This window comes from Cnephaeus nilssonii (genome assembly GCF_951640355.1).
Source record: "Cnephaeus nilssonii genome assembly, chromosome: 1".
NCBI lineage: Eukaryota > Metazoa > Chordata > Mammalia > Chiroptera > Vespertilionidae > Cnephaeus > Cnephaeus nilssonii.
In genome coordinates, this window is record NC_137072.1 from 75,950,742 (window position 1) to 75,974,244 (window position 23,503).

General features: G+C 37.9%; 1 protein-coding gene and 1 pseudogene across 2 annotated transcripts; both read left to right on the forward strand.

Annotated features, from left to right (window-relative positions):
* Positions 1-548: 548 nt before the first annotated feature.
* Positions 549-23,234, forward strand: LOC307100077 (transmembrane protease serine 11B-like protein). The gene is made up of 10 exons (XM_079772393.1): positions 549-745; positions 8,342-8,457; positions 12,897-13,015; positions 13,112-13,179; positions 15,443-15,603; positions 16,279-16,317; positions 16,815-16,989; positions 17,719-17,978; positions 18,454-18,596; positions 22,403-23,234. The coding sequence occupies exons 1-10, from the start codon at positions 738-740 to the stop codon at positions 22,562-22,564; spliced, it is 1,251 nt and encodes a 416-aa protein (XP_079628519.1). The 5' UTR covers positions 549-737; the 3' UTR covers positions 22,565-23,234.
* LOC307100087 (large ribosomal subunit protein uL1-like) lies at positions 5,632-6,260 on the forward strand (annotated as a pseudogene). The gene has a single exon. The product of its transcript is annotated as a large ribosomal subunit protein uL1-like (transcript).
* Positions 23,235-23,503: the final 269 nt, after the last annotated feature.

Here is a 23,503-nt window from a genome sequence, read left to right on the forward strand (position 1 = left end):
AATCTAGATATTTGTATCCAAAATATCTAAATTACCTCCTAATGTTTTGTTTTTGTAAAAATTTTCTTACCTGAAAACTTAATCCATATTTACTTAATAATATAACTTTTGACTAGGTCAATTAGTTCCATTTTTTATAAAGAATTACCAGAATAGGACTTTTGTTTCTTACAACAAAAACTACCTCTATCTGTAAATCTATTTCTATATAATTATGTGCAGAGTCCCAATGAGAGTTTTTAGATGAAGCATGTTACAAATGAGTAATGCTGTAGCTGAATTATTGTATTAAAACACACAAAAAACAACAACAGTGCATATTTAAGTCATTTGTCAAAGACTGCTCTGGTGAGTAGAGTTGGTTTCACTGCGGAAGAGCTCTGTATCATAAAGGAATGGATGGAATCTGAGTCAGAGCACTGATTCACCAATATGCGGTGGCATTTCTTGGGCGGACCTCTCAGGCAACCAATCCAAGTGATGTCTACTGTCTTTTTCTAAGTATACAACTCAAAGAGTGATTTTCAGTTCTTCCTTTAAACCACAGATGCACAGCTGTCACCAACACTTGTTAAACAAGTTTCTTTTTAATTACCCTCTGCTATTGCACCAAACCCTTAAAATCCCAGGTATCATTGTGGTTAGCACATTTACCTGAGAACCACTGATCAGGACAAAAGAAGTGCAGAAGTTTCCTTTATTGCTATTGACATCAACAGCCAATATATCGGCACATTATGTATAGGTAAGTGGGGATTTGCTCGCCTAAAATTCCGACAAAAATAAAACTAAACTTTTTCCTCAATATGACTCCCACCCAAGGACTGTAGTAAGATAATTGAGTTTAGGAGGAGTTTGTAATTTTTCCACAGATTTTTAAGTTTCCTGCCTGGAGACAACCCTATCACATACACACATTTTTGGTTTAGAATTTGTAGTTTTGTGCAGTGATTCAGGGAGTGCTTCAGAAAGGTGACATGCAGCTTAACAGATGTATGACTTGTAAAATGGAAAAGAGGAAACAAAGAGAATTTTTTCTCTTATAAATCAAGTGTGAAATTGTTATTGGTGGTGATCATGATTATGAGTTACTTGTTTGTTTTTTAACATTTTGTGCTTTCTAAAGTGCTATCATGAATATTGTCTTGAATCTTAAAGTATTATTGCTTCATAGCTGTTTTTTGTTTGTTTTTTTTGTAGAATCAGATATAAAACCCAGGAAGTCTGTCACTTTCAATCAGCTATTTAATCATGTATTTTTATCTGTAAAATGATCATGAATTAGAATGGTTTAATTATGTCTAAACATGTGTTTTTTATTTTTATCCAGTATCTAACTAGATAATTATTATGTGAAGTGAACAGTGATAATTAATGCCATTTTAAAAGTTTACTTTTAGTTCATAAAGCATTTCCATAAAAATGCATGCAAAATAGCAAAATTAAGTGAAACTAATTATAAAATATTTAATGTTCAGGTAACTGTGTAATATGAATGCATATCTTATATAAATATTTCTCTAAAAAAGTTCATCTTGAGCCAATAGTTGAGCCCTTTAAGACACACACACACACACACACACACACACACACACACACACACACATTTTTTTTTTTACAACATCAGTATTCACATAAAAATGTTATTAGAAAGATTATACTTACTGTAATAAGATATGGTAAGAATATTTTTTCTTGAACTACAGTAAATATTTTTAATTAAAGATGTTATATTATTCCTACCCTGATGTTTTCTTATTAGTCTCAGCTCTGATGTATCAGAAAAAAAAAAAAAAGTAATCATACACATTTAGCAGTAGAGAGGAAACAGCATGATTGCTTTGTTTTGTTTTGCCTATAATATAGTCATCACTTTTATGCTGGGTGGGTGATTTTCTTTTTACTCATAGGGCACCTCCTTCATCTCCTTCAACATTTTGATACTTGTGTGAACTCCCAACCTAAAATATTTCAAAGGATTAACCCATTGTTTCTAAGCATTCCTAGTTACCTAGGAAAACTTTAAGCCCTAATCCAGTGGTTAGCTAGTCAGAGTGAGGCATTAATCTGATTATCAGGAAGAGCTTGAGTGGATTTGGCAACATGATTGATTCTGCAGGTGCATTTGAAGAGACCTTAGTCAATCCTGTGGTTGCACTTGGCTGCCTGAATGATGAACACCAAGAGAAGAAAAGGATCACTGGGAGTGGAAGTCAAGACTTCAAAACCACATTTTATCAATTCCATTTTTTTAAAATTACAGTCAGTCCTACAGGATAAAATGGGAAAAATCTCAAAAGAAAGCTGTGTTCTAGATGCTTGCCAAGGTAGCTTGACAAAGTAGTTCATGGTCAGGAGTTTTTAATAACAAGATATAATTAATATTCTGCATACTCTTTCAGCAATGTCTCTTATGTGATTTTTTTTTTCAACAAGAAGAATTTGTAGTATGAACTACCAGAAAGATTGGCTAAGTAGCTGAGAGATTTTTCTGCCTGGGAAGTCTGTCACTTTTAAGCAGCTATTTAATCTGTGTAATGGTTTGTAAGATCTTTAGGTTATGAGTTAAAGATTGCTACAACCCAGAGGAGCATCTGAGCTGGTAACAAGCAATAATCAAAGTGGACAAAGAGGAGAGGAAGTGTAAATATACAATTCTAGACTGCTTTCAATGAAGGACAGTTGAAAATGAGGATGTTATTTTAGTCCTTTTTCAAACGATTGTGTCTAAATGAATTCTAAGACATCTTATTTGATTAAATTTTAATAGATTTAAGTTTACTTATGTTCTTATATGATGCAAGTCCTTAAACTGTAGAAATAAGAGAAAAAAATTTCCCAAATCTATATGAAGGTAAATATTTAAAAATAAAACTAGTCAAAATAAGAAATGTATAAATATAATCTCCAGTTAAGATACTATTAAGGAATAAAAAAAGAGTAAGAGTTCATGGGAGAGAGAAAAGTAAAGAAAGGGTGTGGACTAAGGGTTTAGAGAACCAAGCAGTGAGCAAAGCAGTTTTGGAGGAGCTGAATGCTTATGATATGAAGTAAGTGCTAACCTTTCAATGAAGGGTGAACAATATTTTGAATTTGACACTTAAGAAACATGCTGACAATATAAAGTCTTTTGAGAGACGTCAAACAATATGACTGTAAAATTCAAGAAACGTATGAATATCAAGAAATTAGTTGTAGTTAGAATGGAAATAAATTTTTGTCTTAAAAAGAGAAATATCAATTCTGCATAATATTTTATACAGCATGCATTACAATACACTAGTACAGCTTTGTTTCTTTCCTGTTTTTGGATGACTCCTCAGTTGATATCCACAACTACGTTAACTATCAGTCTGATATTTCTAGTTGTATAATGAAAATTTAAATGTCTCTCAAACTCAAAATATAAAATATTTATCATGTTTATCCTCAAGTTACCTCTTCTAGGCTTCATTTGCTCTTCTTCACTTCTTGAGATAAAGACTTATGTCATCTTTAACACATTCTCATCCTTTACCAATATAGCTAACTGATTACAAAGTTCTGACAAATATTATATTGTAATCTTTCTCAAATTAATCACTTTCTTTTCTTGCTACCACCATCCAGGACTCCATTGTTACATTCCCATAGATTACAGTAGTCTCTTTACTCATTGGTCCTTTCATTTATCCTCTCCTCTTTAAATTATCATCATGCAGGCTACTGGCAGATTCATATTCTTAAGCACCACAGGTTTTCATGATAGTTATGGGTCTTCTGATTAGCACTGAAGGCTTTCCACAAACTGTATTCCTATGATCTATTTATCCTTCATGATTTAGTTGTCCTTAATATTCCTTGGCTTCATGCATTTACTTCTTCAAAAAGTATCCTATATAATAAAGAGGTAATATGCAAATTGACCATCACTTCAACACACAAGATGGCACCCCCATGTGGTCAAAGATTGCTGCCCCCATGTGGACACAAGATGGCGACCACAAGATTGTGGGCAAGGGAGGGCAGTTAGGGGTGACCAGGCCTGCAGGGGAGGGTAGTTAGGAGTGACCAGGCCTGCAGGGGAGGGCAGTTGGGGGGGACCAGGCCAGCAGGGAGGGCAGTTAGGGGTGACTAAACCTGCAGGGGAGGGCAGTTAGGGGTGACTAAACCTGCAGGGGAGGGAAGTTGGCGGGGACAAGGCCTGCAGGGGAGAGCAGTTATTGGCAACCAAGCCAGCAGGGGAGGGCAGTTAGGGGTGACCAGGCTGGCAGCAGAGGGCAGTTAGGGGCGACCAGGCTGGCAGGGGAGGGCAGTTAGGGGCAATCGGGTTGGCAGGGGAGCAGTTAGGCATCTATCAGGCTGGCAGGGGAGTGGTTAGGGGGTGATCAGGCTGGCAGGTAGAAGCAGTTAGGGGTAATCATGCAGGCAGGCAAGCGAGTGGTTAGGAGCCAGCAGTCCTGGACTGTGAGAGGGATGTCCGACTGCCCATTTAGGCCTAATCCAGGATCTGGCCTAAACGGGCACTCAGAAATTCCTCGAGGGATGCCAGATTGGAGAGGGTGCAGGCTGGGCTGAGGGACACACACCCCCTCCCCCACAAATGCAACAGGCCTCTAGTTATCTATAATGTGCTAGACACCACCCTACTCCCTAAGTATAAAATAACAAATAATAACATGGCCCCAGACAACAACATGGTCATAACTAGAAGTAAAATGATTGCCATATAAAAATAAAAACTACTTTCAATGTGGACCCATAATAGGCTGGGCCATGGAAGACATCAGTGTAGAGGGGATGACAGAGTTGAGTAATAAAGTTTGAATGTAATCTCACTGGGTAGAGTTGAGGTAGACATTTTAGGTAGAAGATCAGAATGTGCAAGGATATGGAAATGTGAAAGAGTTGGGTTGTCCATGGAATGCTGAGTAGTTTGAAATGACTGGCACATAGATTAAAAAGAGGTGGAAGCACAGGTTTAAAAGTGAAATGAGATGGTGGAGAGGTTGGCATATGACAGGGGCATAGTTTATTTATAGAACTATGAAGAAAAACCAGAGGGCAGAAGATAAACAGATAAAGAGAAGTTAAAAAATATGATAATGGAGTTGTAATATTCTCCTCGGATGCCTTGTATTTTCTCAAGGAAAATAGCCTAGGAAGTAAGGCTATCAGCTAAGCCTGAGGATGGATCAGATGGTGCTGGAGGTTTGAGGAAAAAGAAATATGAAATAGTTTTCAAAGAGAGTAAAAAAAAAAATTGTGAGGATTAAATTTTTTTTTTTCTCTTGAAAACATCAACTCAATTAATTTTGAACTGAAAGCCAATATATCATAAACACTTCCCCTGGTGTTGACATAGTTAAGTGAGAATCTGCAGCACCAGGAGCGTTAAAGTGCAAATTCTCAGGCCCTTTTAGGAATCTGAATTCATTAGATCTGAGGTAGGATATGCTAATCTGCATAGTTAAAAAACACTTCCAGGTGTGTCTGGCTAAGGTCATCCTCCAATCACACTTGGAGGAGACCCACCATATAAGACAAAATATCAATACCTTTGCTTGACATCAAAGGTGGTTCTTGTTGTTGCCTCTCTGTTGATGTCAGGATTCTCTAAAGAAACAGAACCTAGTTTTGCAGCTAGGAATCATGAGCAGCAAAGTCTCCTGCGACACCGAGGCGGTGCGGGAAGTCCTGCACAGGAACCAGCGCAAGCGTTGGAAGTTTTTGGAGACTGAAGATCAGTTAGAAGAACTGTGACCCTCAGAAGGACAAATGCTTCTTGGGCACCATCAGTCGTAAGTCCACTCCCCACCCCAAATTCTCTGTATGTGTTCTGGGGGACCAGCAGCACTGTAATGAGGCCAAGGCGGTGGATATCCCCCACATGGAAATCGAGGAGCTGAAAAAACTCAACAAGAATAAGAAAATTGGTCAAGATGTACCATGCCTTTTTGGCTTCAGAGTCTCTGATCAAGCAGATCCCACGAATCTGGGGCCCAGGACTGAATAAGTTTGGCAAGTTCCCTTCCTTGTTGACCCACAATGAGAACATGGTGGCCAAAGCCAATGAGGTGAAAGTCACAATCAAGTTCCAGATGAAGAAGATGCTGTGTCTGGCAGTGGCTATTGACTACGTGAAGATGACAGATAATGAGCATGTGTACAACATCCACTTAGCTGTCAATTTCCTGGTGTCATTTCTCAAAAAGAAATGGCAGAATGTCCCGGCTTTGTATATTAAGAGCATCAGGAGCAAGGCCCAGTGCCTGTACTAAGGCCAGCTTAATAAACCATACTGCTACTGTTAAAAAAAAGAAAAGAAAAAAGAAACAGAACCTATAGGATATCTCTTTTTCTAGATAGATAGACAGCTAGCTAGCTAGATAATAGATAGGTAGATCCTATTGGATATAATACAATATATATCTCTATATGCCCATAAATTTATATGTATCTATCTATATAGCACTCATCATATCTATCTAATCTATTTATCATCTATCTATCTAGCAATCTATCTATCATCTGGAGAGTGAGAGGTTTTATTTTAAGAAATTACTTAACACAGTTGTGAAATTGGCAAATATGAAATTCATAGGACAAGTTGTTAGGCTGGAAAGTCAAGTAGGATTTCCATGTTATACTCCTAGGACAGAATTCCTTCTTCTTCCAGAAATCTCAGCTTTAACTGGGCCCTGGAAAACTTTATCTGATTGGATGAGGCTGAATTATCTCCTTTATTATTGAGAGTAATCTTTTTGTAAAGTCAATTGATCATAAAAGTTTATCACAGAATAACTTCACAGCAAAATGTAGACTAGTGATTGACCAAACAACTTGGGACCAAGCCTAGCTAAAGTTGACATAAAATTAATCATCACACTATCCAACTTCACCTTTGGCCAATCTATGACTAACAGTTTGCTGCAAGAAAATTGAATTGCTGGCTATTCTTTGAGTACTACATGTTGTTTTCTCTTCCTAGATATGTTTCCATGCCTCTTTGTCTGAAAAGTTCTACAGATATTTCAACTTAAGCAGTGTCCCTCAACACACATTTATATGAAACTAGAAGCCTGTTGCATAAAGATTCATGCAAGAATAGGCTTTCCTTCCCCTGGCTTCGCTCCCGGGCTGCCTGGGAGCCTGCAAGTCCCTGCTCTTGGGCCACCCGGGAGCCGCCATGTCCTCGCTCCTGGTTGGAGGACCACTCCTGTAGCTCCCTCTACCACCCCTCCCCTTCATAGCAGGTGTCCTTCCCCACCCTGCATATGCAAATTAACCTTCTTTGTTGGGTTAATTTGCAAACTCACTCCTGATTGGCTGTGGGTATAGTGGAGGTACGGTCAATTTATGTTTGTCTATTAGATAAGATAATAAAATCCTAATATGCAAATTGACCAAAGAGCATAATGACCAGTCGCTATGATGTGCATTGATCACCAGAGGGCAGACACTCAATGCAAGAGCTGCCCCCTGGTAGTCAGTGTGCTCCCACAGGGGGAACGTTGCTCATCCAGAAGCCAGGCTCATAGCTGGTGAGCACAGCGACGGTGGCAGGAGCCTCTCCCACCTCCGCTGCAGGCGGGTGGTAAGGAGCAAGGGGTCCCAGAATGCGAGAAGACGCAGGTCGGGCTGAGGGACGCCCCCCAGTGCATGATTGTCATGCACCGGGCCTCTAGTTGTATAAATGAAATACAGTGAAAATATCTTGTTTTATTATAGGTTGGTCATACCATGCTTGTCTATAAAAGATCATTTTGAATCATATCCATAAACAAACTAATAAGATAGATGAACACTGCTTTGACCCAATATAGCATTTTATATTTGTGTGTGTTTTGTATATAATAAGGACATAATAAATAAGATAGGCTTATGATCATACTTTAAATATTATGATAGGCTTAGGCATTAAGAACTTCTAAGACATTTCAATTCTCCACCCCTTTTACCCTGCAACCTGGCAAGCTGATTATTTACTGATACCAACTTTATCACTATCCACTGATCATGGGAAGGAACTAGATGCTAAGTATAGATAATTTGGCAAACCAACCATCAAACTCCTGAGAAATAATTTCATAGCACAGATCCAGAGAGGTTTGATTATAAAGGTAAGCTCATGGACTTTCTTTCTTCCCTCCCTCCTCCTCTACTAGTATTCTCTCTCCTTTCCTCCCTGTCCTCTTTCTCTCTCTCTTTTTCATCTTAAAATGTATTTTGCTACTACTGTGCCTAAATTGTGGAGCTTCTAGATATGAGCAAAAGGAAAAACAAATATTTAGAATGACTGATTTTTTGATTTTTTAAATACATCCTTCACATCCTTCATATTTATGTCCTTTTCTTGCAGACCAGTCACAACTTCCCGTACATCTTTGCCACTATGGATAATTATCCTTATTGTGTTTGGAGTGTTGGCAATCCTGGGAATAATTATTGGTCTCCTGGTTCATTTTCTGGTAGTAGGTTGGTAAAAAATACATTTTTACTTATTATAGTTTGTTGTAAACTTTATATCCATTTCTACAAAAAAAAAAAAAGAGACAATTGCAAGCAATGAACTATCTTTATTTAAAATGTTTCTTTCTGGGATCACGGATAGAAGAATATATACCGTATAGAGATATGAATGCATAGATACATATTTGATAGGCAGAAAAAGTACTCTACCAAGATGGTATTATATATGTTATTTATATTTAAAGTATTACTTATTTTATGTGAAGAAGAGAAAACAAATAATATTGCATTTGACTAATTTTTATTCCTAATAAAATATTAATGTAAAAATTCCTTTAACATAGATAAAAGATTTTGAAAACATGAGGATAGTTTGAGTTATTATTAGAAATAATGATTTAACTGTAGACAATATTATATTTATATCCTACTATGAAAGACAAAAAAAAATCAGCATACTTCTCATTTTTCTCCCACACTTCCCTGCAGTTTATAAGCAATATTATTATTATTTTACATTTTCAATGCTTATAAAACTTCTTTCTGATCTGTAATCATAATTACTACAGTTTTTTTAGTTTTGAATATGCTTACCATTAACCTTTTTTCCATGACTTTGGCATGATTGGATTCCCCCTTACAAAGTTATATACAGTATACTCATAATTTAGAGTCTAACTGGCAGATTTTTATAAAATATCTAGAGGCCTGGTGCTCGAAATTCATGCACAGGGGAAGGAGGGAGGTGTCCCTCAGCCCAACCTGCACCCTCTCCAATCTGGGACCCCTTGGGGGATGTCTGATGGATCGGGCCTAAACCATCAGTCGGACATCTCTCTCACAATCCAGAACTGCCGACTTCTAATTGCTCGCCTGCCTGCCAGCCTGATCAGCCCCTAACTGCTCCCCTGCCGGCCCGATCACCCCCAACTGCTATCCCTTGCTGGCCTGGTAACCCCCAACTGCCCTCCCCTGCTGTCCAGTTGCCCCCAAATGCCCTCCCCTGAAGGTCTGGCCACCCCCAACTGCCCTCCCTTGCAGGCCATCTTGTGGTGGCCATCTTTGATCACATGGGGGTGGCCATCTTGTGCAATGGTGTGAGGGTCAATTTGCATATTACCTCTTTATTATATAGGATGCAGCTCCTCCTCCCCTATTTCCAGTTTCTCAGAGACAACCACTTTCAACTCTTTCAGTTGATTCATAATATTGTTATGTTCTAATTTTCAAGTATTGGTTTTATCTGTTCACTTTATACTATGGAATATGAGGATTCTGTACTCAGTCACATCCTGGCTACAATAGCAGTTCAATTGGGATTTTCCTTCAGGAACATCTTGGGGATTACTTTCAATTGTCTGTTGGACTTAATTTTCTAATGCCTGCATTCCATGTTTTCTTTTTATTATTTTATTTACTCAGTTATGGTGGAGTATATACTCTAGGAGCTTTCTGATAAGTATATGTTTTTGACAACTTGCATGTCTGAAAATGTCTTAATTCTACTCTGAACCTTAATAAACAGTATAGAAATTTTGTATAAAAATCCTCACCTGAGGATATGTTTATTCATTTTAGAGAGAGGAAGGGAGAGGGAGAAAAACACTGATATGAGAGAAACATTGATTGCTTACCATACCCACTCCCACCAGGGATCAAACCCGCAACCTAGGTACATGCCCTGACTGGGAATTGAACTCGCAACCTTTTGGTGTACAGGATGATATTCCAACCAATTTAGCCACCCAGCCAGGGCTCCTCTTCCATTTCTTTACTGAATCCTCCAGATTTTCTTCACTAAATTGTATATTTTGAGCTCTTTATTCTATAATATCTTTAAGACAATGGGAAGTACTAGTAAAAACTTTTCCTTTGTTTCATGATAATTATAAAAAGCTTCTTACTGGATCCTTTGTAATTATTATGTACTCTTTTTGATTTGTATAAGACTGTTTTCAAAGGATTATTGTGGGAATGAGACTAGGGGTGGCTCATAGGCTAAGGGAGTTTGGAGCTTATATTTTGGTTTGTCCCCTCAAATGTTCTCTTATTCAGTCTGTTATTTTTCTTTAACACTGGGGCACATTTACCTTCAGTTTTTAACACTTAAGAAGCCAGGTGGCCCTGAGGATAGTTCCTTAGCTCCAGCAAGTTGCCTCAGCTGGGAGATTAGACCCCACATAATAAAAATGTCACAGTAGTATGGTTTCACTTTTATTTTCACTGCCATCATTCTGCAGTGTCAAAATAAGACCCGGAAATGTTCCTACCCTTTTCTAGAATCTCAAGTCTTGTTACTAGAATCATAGAATCACTGAGAACTTTTAGAAAAACCTTTGTTCATCTCAAATTGGGAGGAGATGAATCTCTGCTCTATACCCCTTCTCATCTTAGTGTATATTTCAGTTTTTGTCATATTTGCTTCCTAGTGTTTTATTTGGAGTTATGGTTGTTTTCTTTTATTCCCTTCAACTTGAGCCCTCCACCTTTTTTTCTTACCTCCCTCCCCCCAGAATTTAAAGCAGGAGAATGTAGAAGTGTTTATACTCTGAGAGCTTCAAATATAAATGTTTTTATACTTGATTCTTAAACTATGTTATTAAATAGAGAACTCCTAGTATAGACTAATCTCCCAAAATGACATCATGTGTTTGTGTAAGTTTTCCTTATAGAAATAAGTTATAAGTAACCAACACATGGAAAAGTTATAAAACGTGTTCCTTCTTTCTGCCCCTTTTCCATCTTTTTCAATTCCTATTGGTATTTGAACCAATAGAGATGGGAATTTTAATCATAAAGTATAAATAAGCCTTATCAATACCCCATACCTAAGGGGTTATTTTCATCTCATCAGGAACCAATAGAGCACAATGGCTGTATGCACAGTGGCCTTAGCATAGTGAGCAATCCCAGTGGCCCATTAGGATTGCTGCATAAAATTAAATTAAAAATATGATATTCAAGGGTTGATTTCCTTGTTCCAGAATATGGTTTCTCAGTCTTAAATGTCTTAGACAATTATATATTCAGTTTATCCACTGTGCTCCATGCAGTTGAAATAAAAATTGTTCCTATCTTGCCAGTTTATTGTTTTTTACATTGAAAAATATTCATGGCTGCCTAATTGCTTAACAGGTACAAATATTTAGGAATCTAATTAAAGAACTGAAACATTCATTGTGAATAGTAAATTATAAAAAATGAATTTGGATACTTTTTAAAATATATATATTTTATTGATTTTTTACAGAGAGGAAGGGAGAGGGATAGAGAGTTAGAAACATCAATCAGCTGCCTCCTGCACACCCCCTAACGGGGATGTGCCCGCAACCAAGGTACATGCCCTTGACCAGAATCAAGCCTGGGACCCTTCAGTCTGCAGGCTGACGCTCTATCCATTGAGCCAAACCAGTTAGGGTGAAATTGAATACTTTCAAAGTCTACTTTTGGTATTTATGGTAAAACCTAATAAACTACCATTATAAAATTTGGTCTCCGTAGTAAAGAATCCATGACTTACAGACAAGCTAACTACAATTAATAATTTTCATTCATAAATTATTATTTATACCAACCCATTTTCAGCATTTTATTTAGAATTTTCTGGCTTTTTTTCTCATTACCTTTCTCATTGTAAAATATTTTCACATTTTTGACAGCAAAATAATTCATATTTTAAGTATAGTATCTCCATTCTTTGAATTCAGATATAACAATTAACTTTATAATTTAATTATCCTTATGGGTATCTCATTAGTAATGATTTAATCCTCATTGAGCCTTTTTCTTCCACAAAATGGTTTTTAAAGGCAATCATTATATTCAAAATAATATTAACATTTGTTTAGAGCTTTGAATCAAGCCTGGGACCCTTAGATGCTTAATATCTATTAAGATTAGAGGTAAAATACATCAGATACCAAATAGCTTAGTGTCTATGAAAATTTAGGAAGGAAATGTAATGGATTAGGTGTGGGCTTTGGACAGATCAAGTTTTGATCCTTGGCTTTCTTATTAGCTATATATTGGATAAGTTACTGCATATCTCTAAGACTACATTTCTCTGAAAAATGGGTATACTTCATCTGGCTTTTGTAAAGTATCTTTACACAGTAAGTACTTCATAAATGGTAACTATTTTTATTGTCTGACAATATTCTAGACAGAAATTTTATTTATATAAAATTTAATATAAATATTTAGCTGTCTCAATCAAGATGTATCAACTCTTTATGATTTTTGTCTAATATATATCTATTTCATTCTTGGTCTTATAAACAGTTTTCACAATGCCCAGGTTATCTAATCAACCAGAAAGATTCACAGCATTTATCAATATCTAATATGAGCACAGTTCTTACTAGTTGGTATTACTATGTAATCTATATCAGGGTTGTAAACCCATTTCACTTAAATAATTCTTGGATCATTTCTTTATCTCACAGAAAACACAGTCTACTACTACCAAGGTAACTTTAAGGTTCTGGATATCCCATATAATAGAAATTATGAAAGAGAGACATCATCAGAAAATAACTATCTTAGCACAATTCTTGAGACTAAGGTAAATTAGTGTTTTTCTATATTTACTTGTTAATTCTCTGAAATATAAATATATTATTGGAATTTGATGTTTGGCCCTATGTGTTCTCTTTAACAGATGGTTGATGCATTTCAGAGTTCTGACATTTACAAACAATATCTCAATTCTCAAGTTATCACACTGGTGTAAGTAACTAACAATAACATAAAAGAGATCAACCCACTATAATATCATTATGCTTATAATGCTCCTATAAAAAGAGTCTCCTATAAATATGTCACAGTAATTAACCAATGAGTTACTAATATTTAGTATTGTCCTAAGCTAAGTGTTAGATTAATTGTTCAGTATAAAACCAAAGGAATTATCAGGCAATATAACTGAGTTCATTAGACCTATTGAAAATATTATCAATCCTTAAATTAAAGAAAATATATCCCTCTGGTTTCATAACTTTTTATGTTCAGAAAACATTATTAAATGGTCCCTTAGACTGATGTTTGATACTCTGACATTTTTATTTAGCAGTAGCATAAATACAGAATTTGTTTTCTCCTGTCTTCCTCCTCGCAAGTTAGCTAAGTACTTTATAGAACTATCCTAGAGTTCTTATGGAAAAGAACATATCTCTACCATGCTTTGATACCCAGGCAATCCTTCTAGTCACCACAGCAAGAAGTAAGATACCTGTGCTGTGTTCTCTGCATGTGGGTTTGGAGTAGCATGAAAAAGCAGAGGGAATTCTAGAATAGGTAATAGACAACCTGAGCCCAGCCTTTGCCACTTAGTAGCCCTAGAACCTTGGGAAAGTCACCATACCACTTTGAATCTGCTCCCCTGACTGTGAAATGTTGATAATGACACCTACACTGCATCACTCATAAAACTGTGCTCAGGATCAAAGAAGATAATATGCATGCAACAATTTGCAAATAAACACATTTCAAATGAAGGGAATCATGCTGCTACCTTCATCAATGCCACCAGACTGCCTACATTTCCCCTACTCCTGGAACTCATGGAACTGCTGGAATTGCACAATAAATCAAGATTTCAACTAGCATTAACGTTGGGGGTCAAGTTTAGTACTGGAAAGAAAGAGGAGACTAAAATTAAAGGGCCATGTACCTCTCAGACAAAACTGCAACGACCAGAAGACTTCCCTTTTTTGATACCAAGGCAATCTTTCTAGTAACTTCAGCTAGCTATAGGAAGGGATGGAGAGGTAGTGTCTCATTTGGGCACACCCTGTGACAATAATCAAACTCTCACTCCCATGAGCTGATTGCTTCCTAGGAATGATTATTGATTTATATGCCAAAAGATGGTAGCTCATTAGGGAGATCCAAAGCATAATAGTGCCACTTCAGACACTACCCTCAAGGATGCTTGAGCATTCCATTAGCCAGCCTCTTGGGCTTCCCAGTTTCAAACAAATCAGCCCTGAGCACCACAGTCAGATGAATCTTCCTCAAGCATGATTGTACTCAACTTATCTTCACTGCTGTCCTTTGGCTAGCATTACAGGCCTTCCTAAGTCCAGTCTCTTTGACACTGTTGTCACTAGCTGACTGGGCAGAGGGAGACAGAGTGCACGTGTAAAGAGCCGGGTTGTGGAGTCAATCATACTGAATCTGGATTCTAGTTGAGTAGCTGTGCAATCTTGAGCACTTTAGGGTAACCTCTCAGAACCTCAAGTTTTCCTTGTCTATCAAGTGAAGATAATGACACCTGTGTTGCACGGTTACTGTGGAGACTAAGTGTGATAATAAATGAGATAAGCAAGTATTTAGAACACACAGATGGCCAATAAACACCAATTAATGTCATTGCTCTCTAGTTATTCTGGAATACTATTCCTCCTCTGCTCCGCCTGGTGGCATTTTCTGCTTGATGATGAAGCAGCCATAAAAATGCTTAAGGGCCAGTGTGTATGTCACCTCTTCCATGAAAAGTTCTCTGATCCTTTAAGTAAAAAAGGACTTACCTTTTTTTCTTATTAACACCACATAAGATAAATATCTTACCACTTCTGCCACATTTATTATAGTCATTTGTATACATATTTTATCTCTCTTAGAAATCTGGAAATTTCTTGAGGGTGGGAAATGTGTCCTAGTCACCCTCGCATGGCCCAGTTGTTTGTCTAGCAGTTGCTCAATAAATGATTAATGAATGTTTGAATAAATGATCCCAGTTCTTCTACCCTGTGCCTCAGGCCTTTCTTATTTTTCAGATTTGTAGAACTATTTGTCCTCTAAACTGAATAATATAGCTGCATGTATACTGTTACCAAGTAAAATGTAGGTAGAAGCATAATGCTGGGATTAAAGTGAAGGTACTGCACAGACCCCTAAAAATCAGAAGAAATCAAGATTTGAAAGATCAGGAAAAAAAGAAGGAAATGTAATTTTTTAGCAACATATGACACCTTTATGTTGTTTCCAGTCCTGATAGCAACAGCGTGACAGCACATATATTGCTGATGTTCAAGGCTTCCAGATCAATGAAGGAAAACACAAGAAGAAGAATTGAAAGCATCTTACGGCAGATGCTCAGTAACAACTCAGGATCCTTGACTACAGATCCTAATTCTCTTAGGCTTGTGGGTAAGCTCACGTATTAGATGACAGCAGTACTACTTTCGTCTTTTTATCTGGACACATATCACAAGCACCAGCAACAAAGCTGATCCTCAATATATTTTTTAAATGAATGTCATTGTTTTACATCAGAGCAATACTTTGTATTCTTCATTATTAAAAACACTCAAATCATAATGTCACACCTTAAAACTGGTTCTGGTGGGGAAAAAAACTACTTCTTATTTAAAAATGGATACTAAGCCTTTGAACAGTTCCTAGAAGTAATGGTGTGTCTTGCTATTCTTTTCATGATCTCCTATAGCTTTCTAAAACTGCATAGTATCTGCTCTATGACAGCTCACTTTTTAAAAGTTATGTTTGTATGCTAACAGGAATCAGATTCACTTGTGGGAACTTCCTGTTCTTACAAAGGAAGACACTGGCAATTTTCCACTCTAGATGATTACAATACAATTTTAATTAAGTAGAAGGAAATCTCTCACATGGAACTATGAAGATTATACTCATATCACATTCACATACAGTAAAAGAACAATTCAAATAAACCATGTTCTCTCCTTCCTATCGACATTTTATCCTGAGAGTCCTACTGTACCTACCATCTCACTCCATAGGTTCCAGGGCCAGTGGACTAATGCCAGGTATTTCATTTACCATGTCCTCTTTGTTCTATTTCAGAAACCAGTAAGGTTGATACTGAAAGGATTATCAACAGCCGTAAGTTCAGATACTTTTTAATTTAAATATATAAGACGATCTAAAATATAAGTCAAGATTTGTTACTTTTGGCCAGGCACAGGTCTAAGTGCTTTATATACAACTTGCTTAATCCTCACAACCATTCTAAAATTAATTATTATTATCACCCCATTTTAAAGATGGGGAAACTGAAGCACAAAGAAGTGGCATAATTTGCCTAAGTTCAACCAGCTTGTAAATGTGGGAACAGAATTCAGGCTAGGCTGTATGGTTGCAGAGGCCATGGACTTCACCATGACTTTACATGCCTCCTACAGCTTTTACACTCTTCAAGTGCTGAGATGTCTTGGAGGTCCTATGGAGGTGATTCAAGGGTTGCTAGTGATGGTGTTCCTACCAGTGTAAGATATTGTCAGACAGACCATACAAGAATATCTCACTTCACTCTCAGCTTTGTCATCAACTCAACATTATTTTCCTATTCTCAATGGAACAAAACTGACTCCCTCTGACAGGCTGTGGGAGACGAGCAAGGATATCAGCTACATATGATAGAGTCAAGGGAGGTTCCAATGTTCGGGAAGGAGAATGGCCCTGGCAAGCAAGTCTCAAAGTAAATGGCCGACACTACTGTGGGGCATCTTTGATCAGTGACAGATACCTGGTGACTGCAGCTCACTGCTTTCAAAAGTAAGTTCATCATGTTGCCCAGGCTCGGGGGACCAAAAGCCCTGGAACATTCCCAGTTGGCCTCCATTATCCCAGTTTAATTATCAGTAGCAAGCCCTTTCATTCTCAAAAGTGTCCTGGAAGGTTTGGAAGACAAATGATATGGTAAACCAATCTAAGGCTTTTCTACCTTACCAATAAGAATGGGAAGAGTCATTCATTCATATTATGACATATTTATCTCACATGATTCTTATCTCATGTCACTTTATACTGCAACTACTTGTAGTTGCTAAAACACATCATCCCATTTCATATCTCCCTCCCCCTCTTCATGGGCCTGTCCCCGTGTCATTTTATAGTCACATGTGACTCAGCTCTATAGTTTCACCCAAAATGCTACTTTTCCTAAGAAAGGGTCCATTTCCTAATGCATGTATATAACTGTGGTTCCACTAATTATATACACAATCATTTAAGCAATCATAATTGCCTGTGTTTATGCCATCTTTCATTAGACTTAAATTTCTTGAAAGCATGGGTTACTTATTTTTATTTATGTATTCTCATTGCCTTACATAGTGTATATTGAAAGGAGTCTTTTAAAATTAATTTAAAAGTTGGGTTCTATCACTAATAATGGATTATCAAGTAAGGAAAATTTAATGTCATGAAAGGAGTATAATAGATGCAGATTGTATTTCTATCACTTTGAAATACATACAAAACACATAATTTTTGTTTCTTTAGGACACTAAATCCCAAAAACTATACTATCAGCTTTGGCACCAAAGTAACTCCCCCCTATATGCAACATTATGTTCAACAAATTATTATTCATGAAGACTACATCCCAGGCGAACATCATGATGACATTGCAGTTGTCCTTCTCACTGAAAAAGTTTTATTTAAGAATGATGTCCATCGAGTTTGTCTTCCTGAAGCCACACAAGTTTTTCTACCAGGTGAAGGCGTTGTTGTTACAGGATGGGGAGCACTTTCATATAATGGTAAGTCCAGTGAAATCTTAACATAGTGAGTAAGGTACACAGCAACAAGAGAAATTAGTGCTCTAGGTACAGAGTCAAAGGCATTGTTTACCTCCGGATGCCCAGTACTCTCAGGCAACTTCACAGAAAATGCTGCATTTGGATCTATGGCTTTGCAAATTGCCTTGCTTTAGAACATTCTAAGGAGACCAACTTGTGAAAACTCTCTAAGTTGGAGAACCTACGTGAGAAAGTTCTGGTCCAAAGATGTAAAAAGAGAGACAAGGGCATAGGAAGGCAGCATTAGGAGGATGTTTCAAACTGTTCTCTGAACATTTCTTTTTCATTGGTTTTACTGTGAGGGGGCTAAGAGGGCTTTCTCATCCTAAGAATAGCATGATTCAAATACAGGTCTTATGCACAAAGGAAAAACCAAATTTTCCATCTTGCTCTGTTTCAGAGCAGCTCTTTTGCTGAGAATGTTTACTTCTTTTAGGTAAATACCCAACAATACTTCAGAAAGCACCTGTGAAGATTATCGATACAAAAACTTGTAATTCTAGGGAAGCATACAATGGTATGGTGCAGGACACGATGCTATGCGCTGGGTACATGGAAGGAAATATTGATGCTTGCCAGGTAAGTCTGAACATTATTCACATTGGACATACAATATACTGTATAAGTGACTGCTATTATTTTATGAATATTTTCAACATGAAGAGAATTCTATACTTAAGTTAATTTGTACTTTGACAATCTGTCAAATTCCCTCAGCTGTGGCACTAAAGTGATTCTTCCCTACATGCAACATCTTATAATAATAAAAGCATAATATGCTAATTAGGCCGCACAGCTTAATGACTTTCCAGACATCATTCCAGTCATCCTTCCTTGGATGAAACCGCAGCAGCAGGGGCAGAGGCAGAGGCAGTTAGGGGTGATGAGGCAGGCAGGCAGGCAAGCAGTGAGGAGCCAGTGGTCCTGGATTGCAAGAGGGATGTCTGACTGCTGGTTGCGGGATTGGGCTTACACCAGCAGTCGGATATCTCCTAAGGGGTCCCAGATTATGAGACCGTGTGGTCAGACAGGGTAATTTAAGTACCTGAGAGACCCCCCCCCCCATGCACGAATTTGGTGCACCATGCTTCTAGTGTGTTTATAAGTATTTAAGAAATACTTATGTTGGACTTACTCTGAGCCAAGCACAAACTGAAGTCCTTTACAAATATTAACCCTTTTAATCATGACTTTGTGATGTAGCTACTATCATTATTATAATTTTATAGATACTGAAACTGAGGCAGAAGAAGGTAATGTAATTTACTCAAGGTCACACAGCTATCAAATGAGAAAGCTAGCATTCAAAACAAGTAGTCTAGCGTCACAGTCCATAACCTTGATCATATTTCAATGAAGAATTAGTCTCAGGTTCTAGCCAGTTTGGCTAAGCGAATAGAGTGTCTGCCCATGGACAGAAGGGTCCCAGGTTTGATTCTGGTCAAGTGAACGTACCTCGGTTGCAGGCTCCATCCCATGCACTGTCAGAGTGCATGTGGGAGGCAATCTCTCTCTCTCTCTCTCTCTCTCTCTCTCTCTCTCTCCTCTCTCTCTCTCTCTCTCTCTCTCTCTCTCTCTCTCTCTCTCTCTCTTTCTCTCCCCCCCTCCCTTCCATTCTCTCTAAAAAAATCAATGGAAAAATATCCTCAGGTAAGGATTAACAACAAGAAAAAAGGAAATCAGCCTCAGAAAGTTTTCAATTATTTTCAGCTCATTTTTTTAAATTTAATAAATCATTATTGTTCAGATTATTACAATTGTTTCTCCTTTTTCCCCCCATAGCTCCCCTCCACCTGGTTCCCACCCCACCTTCTGCCCTTACCTACCCCCACTGTCCTCATCCATAGGTGTACGATTTTTGTCCAGTCTCTTCCCTTACTCCCCCACCCCTTTCCCCCTGAGAATTATCAATCCAGTCCCATTCTATGCCCCTGATTCTATTATATTCTCCAGTTTATTCTGTTCCTCAGATTTTTAATTCACTTGATTTTTAGATTCACTTGTTGATAGATATGTATTTGTTGTTCATAATTTTTATCTTTACTTTTTTCTTCTTCTTCCTCTTCTTAAAGAGTACCTTTCAGCATTTCATATAATACTGGTTTGGTGGTGATGAACTCCTTTAGCTTTTTCTTATCTGTGAAGCTCTTTATCTGACCTTCCATTCTGAATGATAACTTTTCTGGGTAGAGTAATCTTGGTTGTAGGTTCTTGATATTCACCACTTTGTATATTTCTTGCCACTCCCGTCTGGCCTGCATAGTTTCTGTTGAGAAATCAGCTGACAATCGTATGGGTGCTCCCTTGTAGGTAATTAACTGTTTTTCTCTTGCTGCTTTTAATATTCTCTCTTTGTCTTTTGCCCTTGGCATTTTAATTATGATGTGTCTTGGTGTGGTCCTCTTTGGATTCCTTTTATTTGCTGTTCTGTGCACTTCCTGGACTGGTAAGTCTATTTCTTTCACGAGGGGGGAGAAGTTTTCAGTCATTATTTCTTCAAATAGGTTTTCAGTATCTTGCTCTCTCTCTTCTTCTGGCACCCCCATAATTCTGATGTTGGTACGCTTGATGTTGTCCCAGAGGCTTCTTACACTATCTTTAAATTTTTGGATTATTTTTTCTTTTTGCTTTTCTGGTTGAGTGTTTTTTGCTTCTTTGTATTTCAAATCTTTGACTTGATTCTTGTGATCCTCTAGTCTGCTATTGAGTTCTCTGTATAATATTTTTTATTTCAGCCAGTGTATGTTTAATTTCTAGTTGTTCCTTTTTCATATTCTCAAGGGTCTTGTTAAATTTATTGGCCTTTTCTAGGAAATTCTTGAAAAACCTTATAACCATGGTTTTGAACTCTATATCCAGTTGTTTGTTTTCCTCCATTTCTTTCGTTTGTGATCTGTTTCTTTGTCTCCACATTTTCGCTGCTTCCCAGATTTGGTAGGGTGGCTTTGTGTGCTAGGTGTCCTATATGGCCCAGTGGGTCGGCCTCCCAGTTACCTGAGGTGGACACTCTTGGTGCACCCCTTTGTGGACTGTGTGTACAGCCTTGCTGTAGTTAAGTCTTGATTGTTGTTGGTGTCACTGGGAGGAATTGACCTCTAGGCCAATTGGCTGTAAGGACCCGCTGTGTCTATAATGGAAGAACTGCTGTGCTGGAGACACGCTTATGGGGCAAGACTTATTTTAGTGGGGCTTTGGTGCTCACTAAGTCTGCCTCTTGAATGTGTCATTTATGGATGTGAGTAGTTGAAATCTGGTGTCTCACACTGACCACTAGACACACTAGCTTATGGATCTCCAATAGGGTGCAGGTCAGCTACTGTCTGAGGCCACCCAGCAGGAGGTACAGTGAGAACTACAGTATTTTCCTCTTTGCTTGGGGTTTGGAGCTGTCTGACCAGAGCTGCAGTTTGTTAGGTTAAGCTGTGATAGGGCAGGCCACTTATATGCAAAAGCCGCTGCGTGGAGCTTGGGTGGGTTTGTAGATTGTGCGGGGTGGGGGTCTCAGGGAGTCACTAGGCTAGGGCATGGCAAACAGCAATGGCTGCCAGTCAGCCGTCTCTGTGTCTCCGCATTTCCAAGTCCCCACGTCCCACGCCCCAGCGCAGTAAACAATGATTGCTGTGCGCACCTCTACAAGAAAGTCACCCTCACTTTCCGACCCGATGGCAGACAGTCCAGCTTCTCCCCATAGGGGTTTGGGTCCCCAGTGTCTCCCCAGAAACTGGACTTCAGAGTAATTAGGAGCTTGTCTCCCTTCGGGTTGAAAAAAACAGTGCACCCAGTCGCCCACTGCCAGCCCGATTCGCACGCCTCTGTACCTCAGCTTTTCAGCACTTGTGCACGTCTCAATGCTCTTTTCTCTTTCCTTCTAGTTGTAGAACTTCCACTCAGTCAGCTTTCCCATGGTTCTGGGTGATAGACGTTTTGTCTTTTAGTTGTAGTTTTGAAATTGTTGTGTGAGGCCGCAGTTTAGGTGTTTACCTATGCAGTCATCTTGGTTTTTCTCTTTTTTCTTATTTTTTTAGCCTCCTCGTGGTTAGGGGTCTGGCTACTTTTCTCAGATAGGAAGCCCTATATTGCAAGTTTATCAATAATATATGTCTCCCAAAGCTTTCTTATGGAATTAGACCTTGTAACTTATCAGTTCATGCCTTCCAGGTTCAGGTCAACCCCAAAGAGCCCCAGAGAATATATTCTAGATGATCACAGTTACATTCTGGCCAGTCACAGTTACAATTAAGGATGAAGAATGGATTTACATCATATACCTCCCTATTATCTTTATGAAGCCTGAATAACAAACATCATCTTGGCTTTTCATTCAGGGTAATTTAAGTACCTGGGAGTAAATTCTCACAATGATAAATATTCTTTGTTTTATTTAGGGTGACTCTGGAGGACCACTGGTTTATCCCAATTCTCGACATATTTGGTACCTTGTTGGAATAGTGAGCTGGGGTGTAGAATGTGGTAAAATCAACAAGCCAGGTGTCTATGTGCGAGTGACCGCCTACCGCAACTGGATTGCCTCTAAGACTGGTATTTAAGAGAAAAGCATCTTGTAGAAATTATCTTAGGTCATTTTAACCTATTATTCCTAAGCCTTATGTAATGTGCATTTTCAATTAGCGTATACAAAGGTTGTTTAGAAAAAATTGTGGTCCTGAGAGAATATTTATGAACTTTAAGCAGATGCTACAAAAGAAGAAATCACATGTTTAGTCAAGGAAGGCTAAGTTAAGAAAACAATCTTATCAAAAACTGACAATTACTATTTGTTTTCTATTTCATGCACCCACATTGTGAAATACAGCTCGTGGTTTTAGGCATTCAGACTTTGTAGAATTATGAAAGTATGTTCTTGTTTATTGCAAGTTACCAGGCAGCACTGTGAGAGACTGGAACCAACACCTTCTGAGAGGTGGGTTGGAATGTGCTGCATCTGCCCTCAAGTCATAGTTTTTGTGAAAGGGGTGTGATTGTGACCTAATATCGTCAGAATTTAGGCCCTAACTTAGAGTCTCTTATTTGGGTGCTAATCAGCTCTTTCAGTTAAAGAATTTCACCATCAGCAAAACTGGGTAAAACAACTCATCTTAGATTTACAGATACCAGGTGCACTAATTCTTCAATGTTGATACAGGCTTCTGTGAAAATTCTTTTTCTGTAACATATATAAAAAGAAGTAGCTATGAGCCATGGAAATGTCTAATGTATTTTACATTTAACAATAAAGATAAATTTTAAAAAAATAAAGGAAAAAAAATAGATTATCCTTGTTCAATATGACATTTTTCTTTTCTTTTTGTTTATTTTCTTATTAGTCTTTTGCAGGTAACTTTCTTCTTTTATTTTTCTGTTATTGATTCCACTTGGTCAACTGCTTAGAGAAGGGCAACATGGTAGTTAAAAAGCTACCAGGAGGCAGGAAGGAGAGGCTGGGTCAGATCAGGGGCATGCAGTGGGCAAGGGAGGCTCCTAGTCAT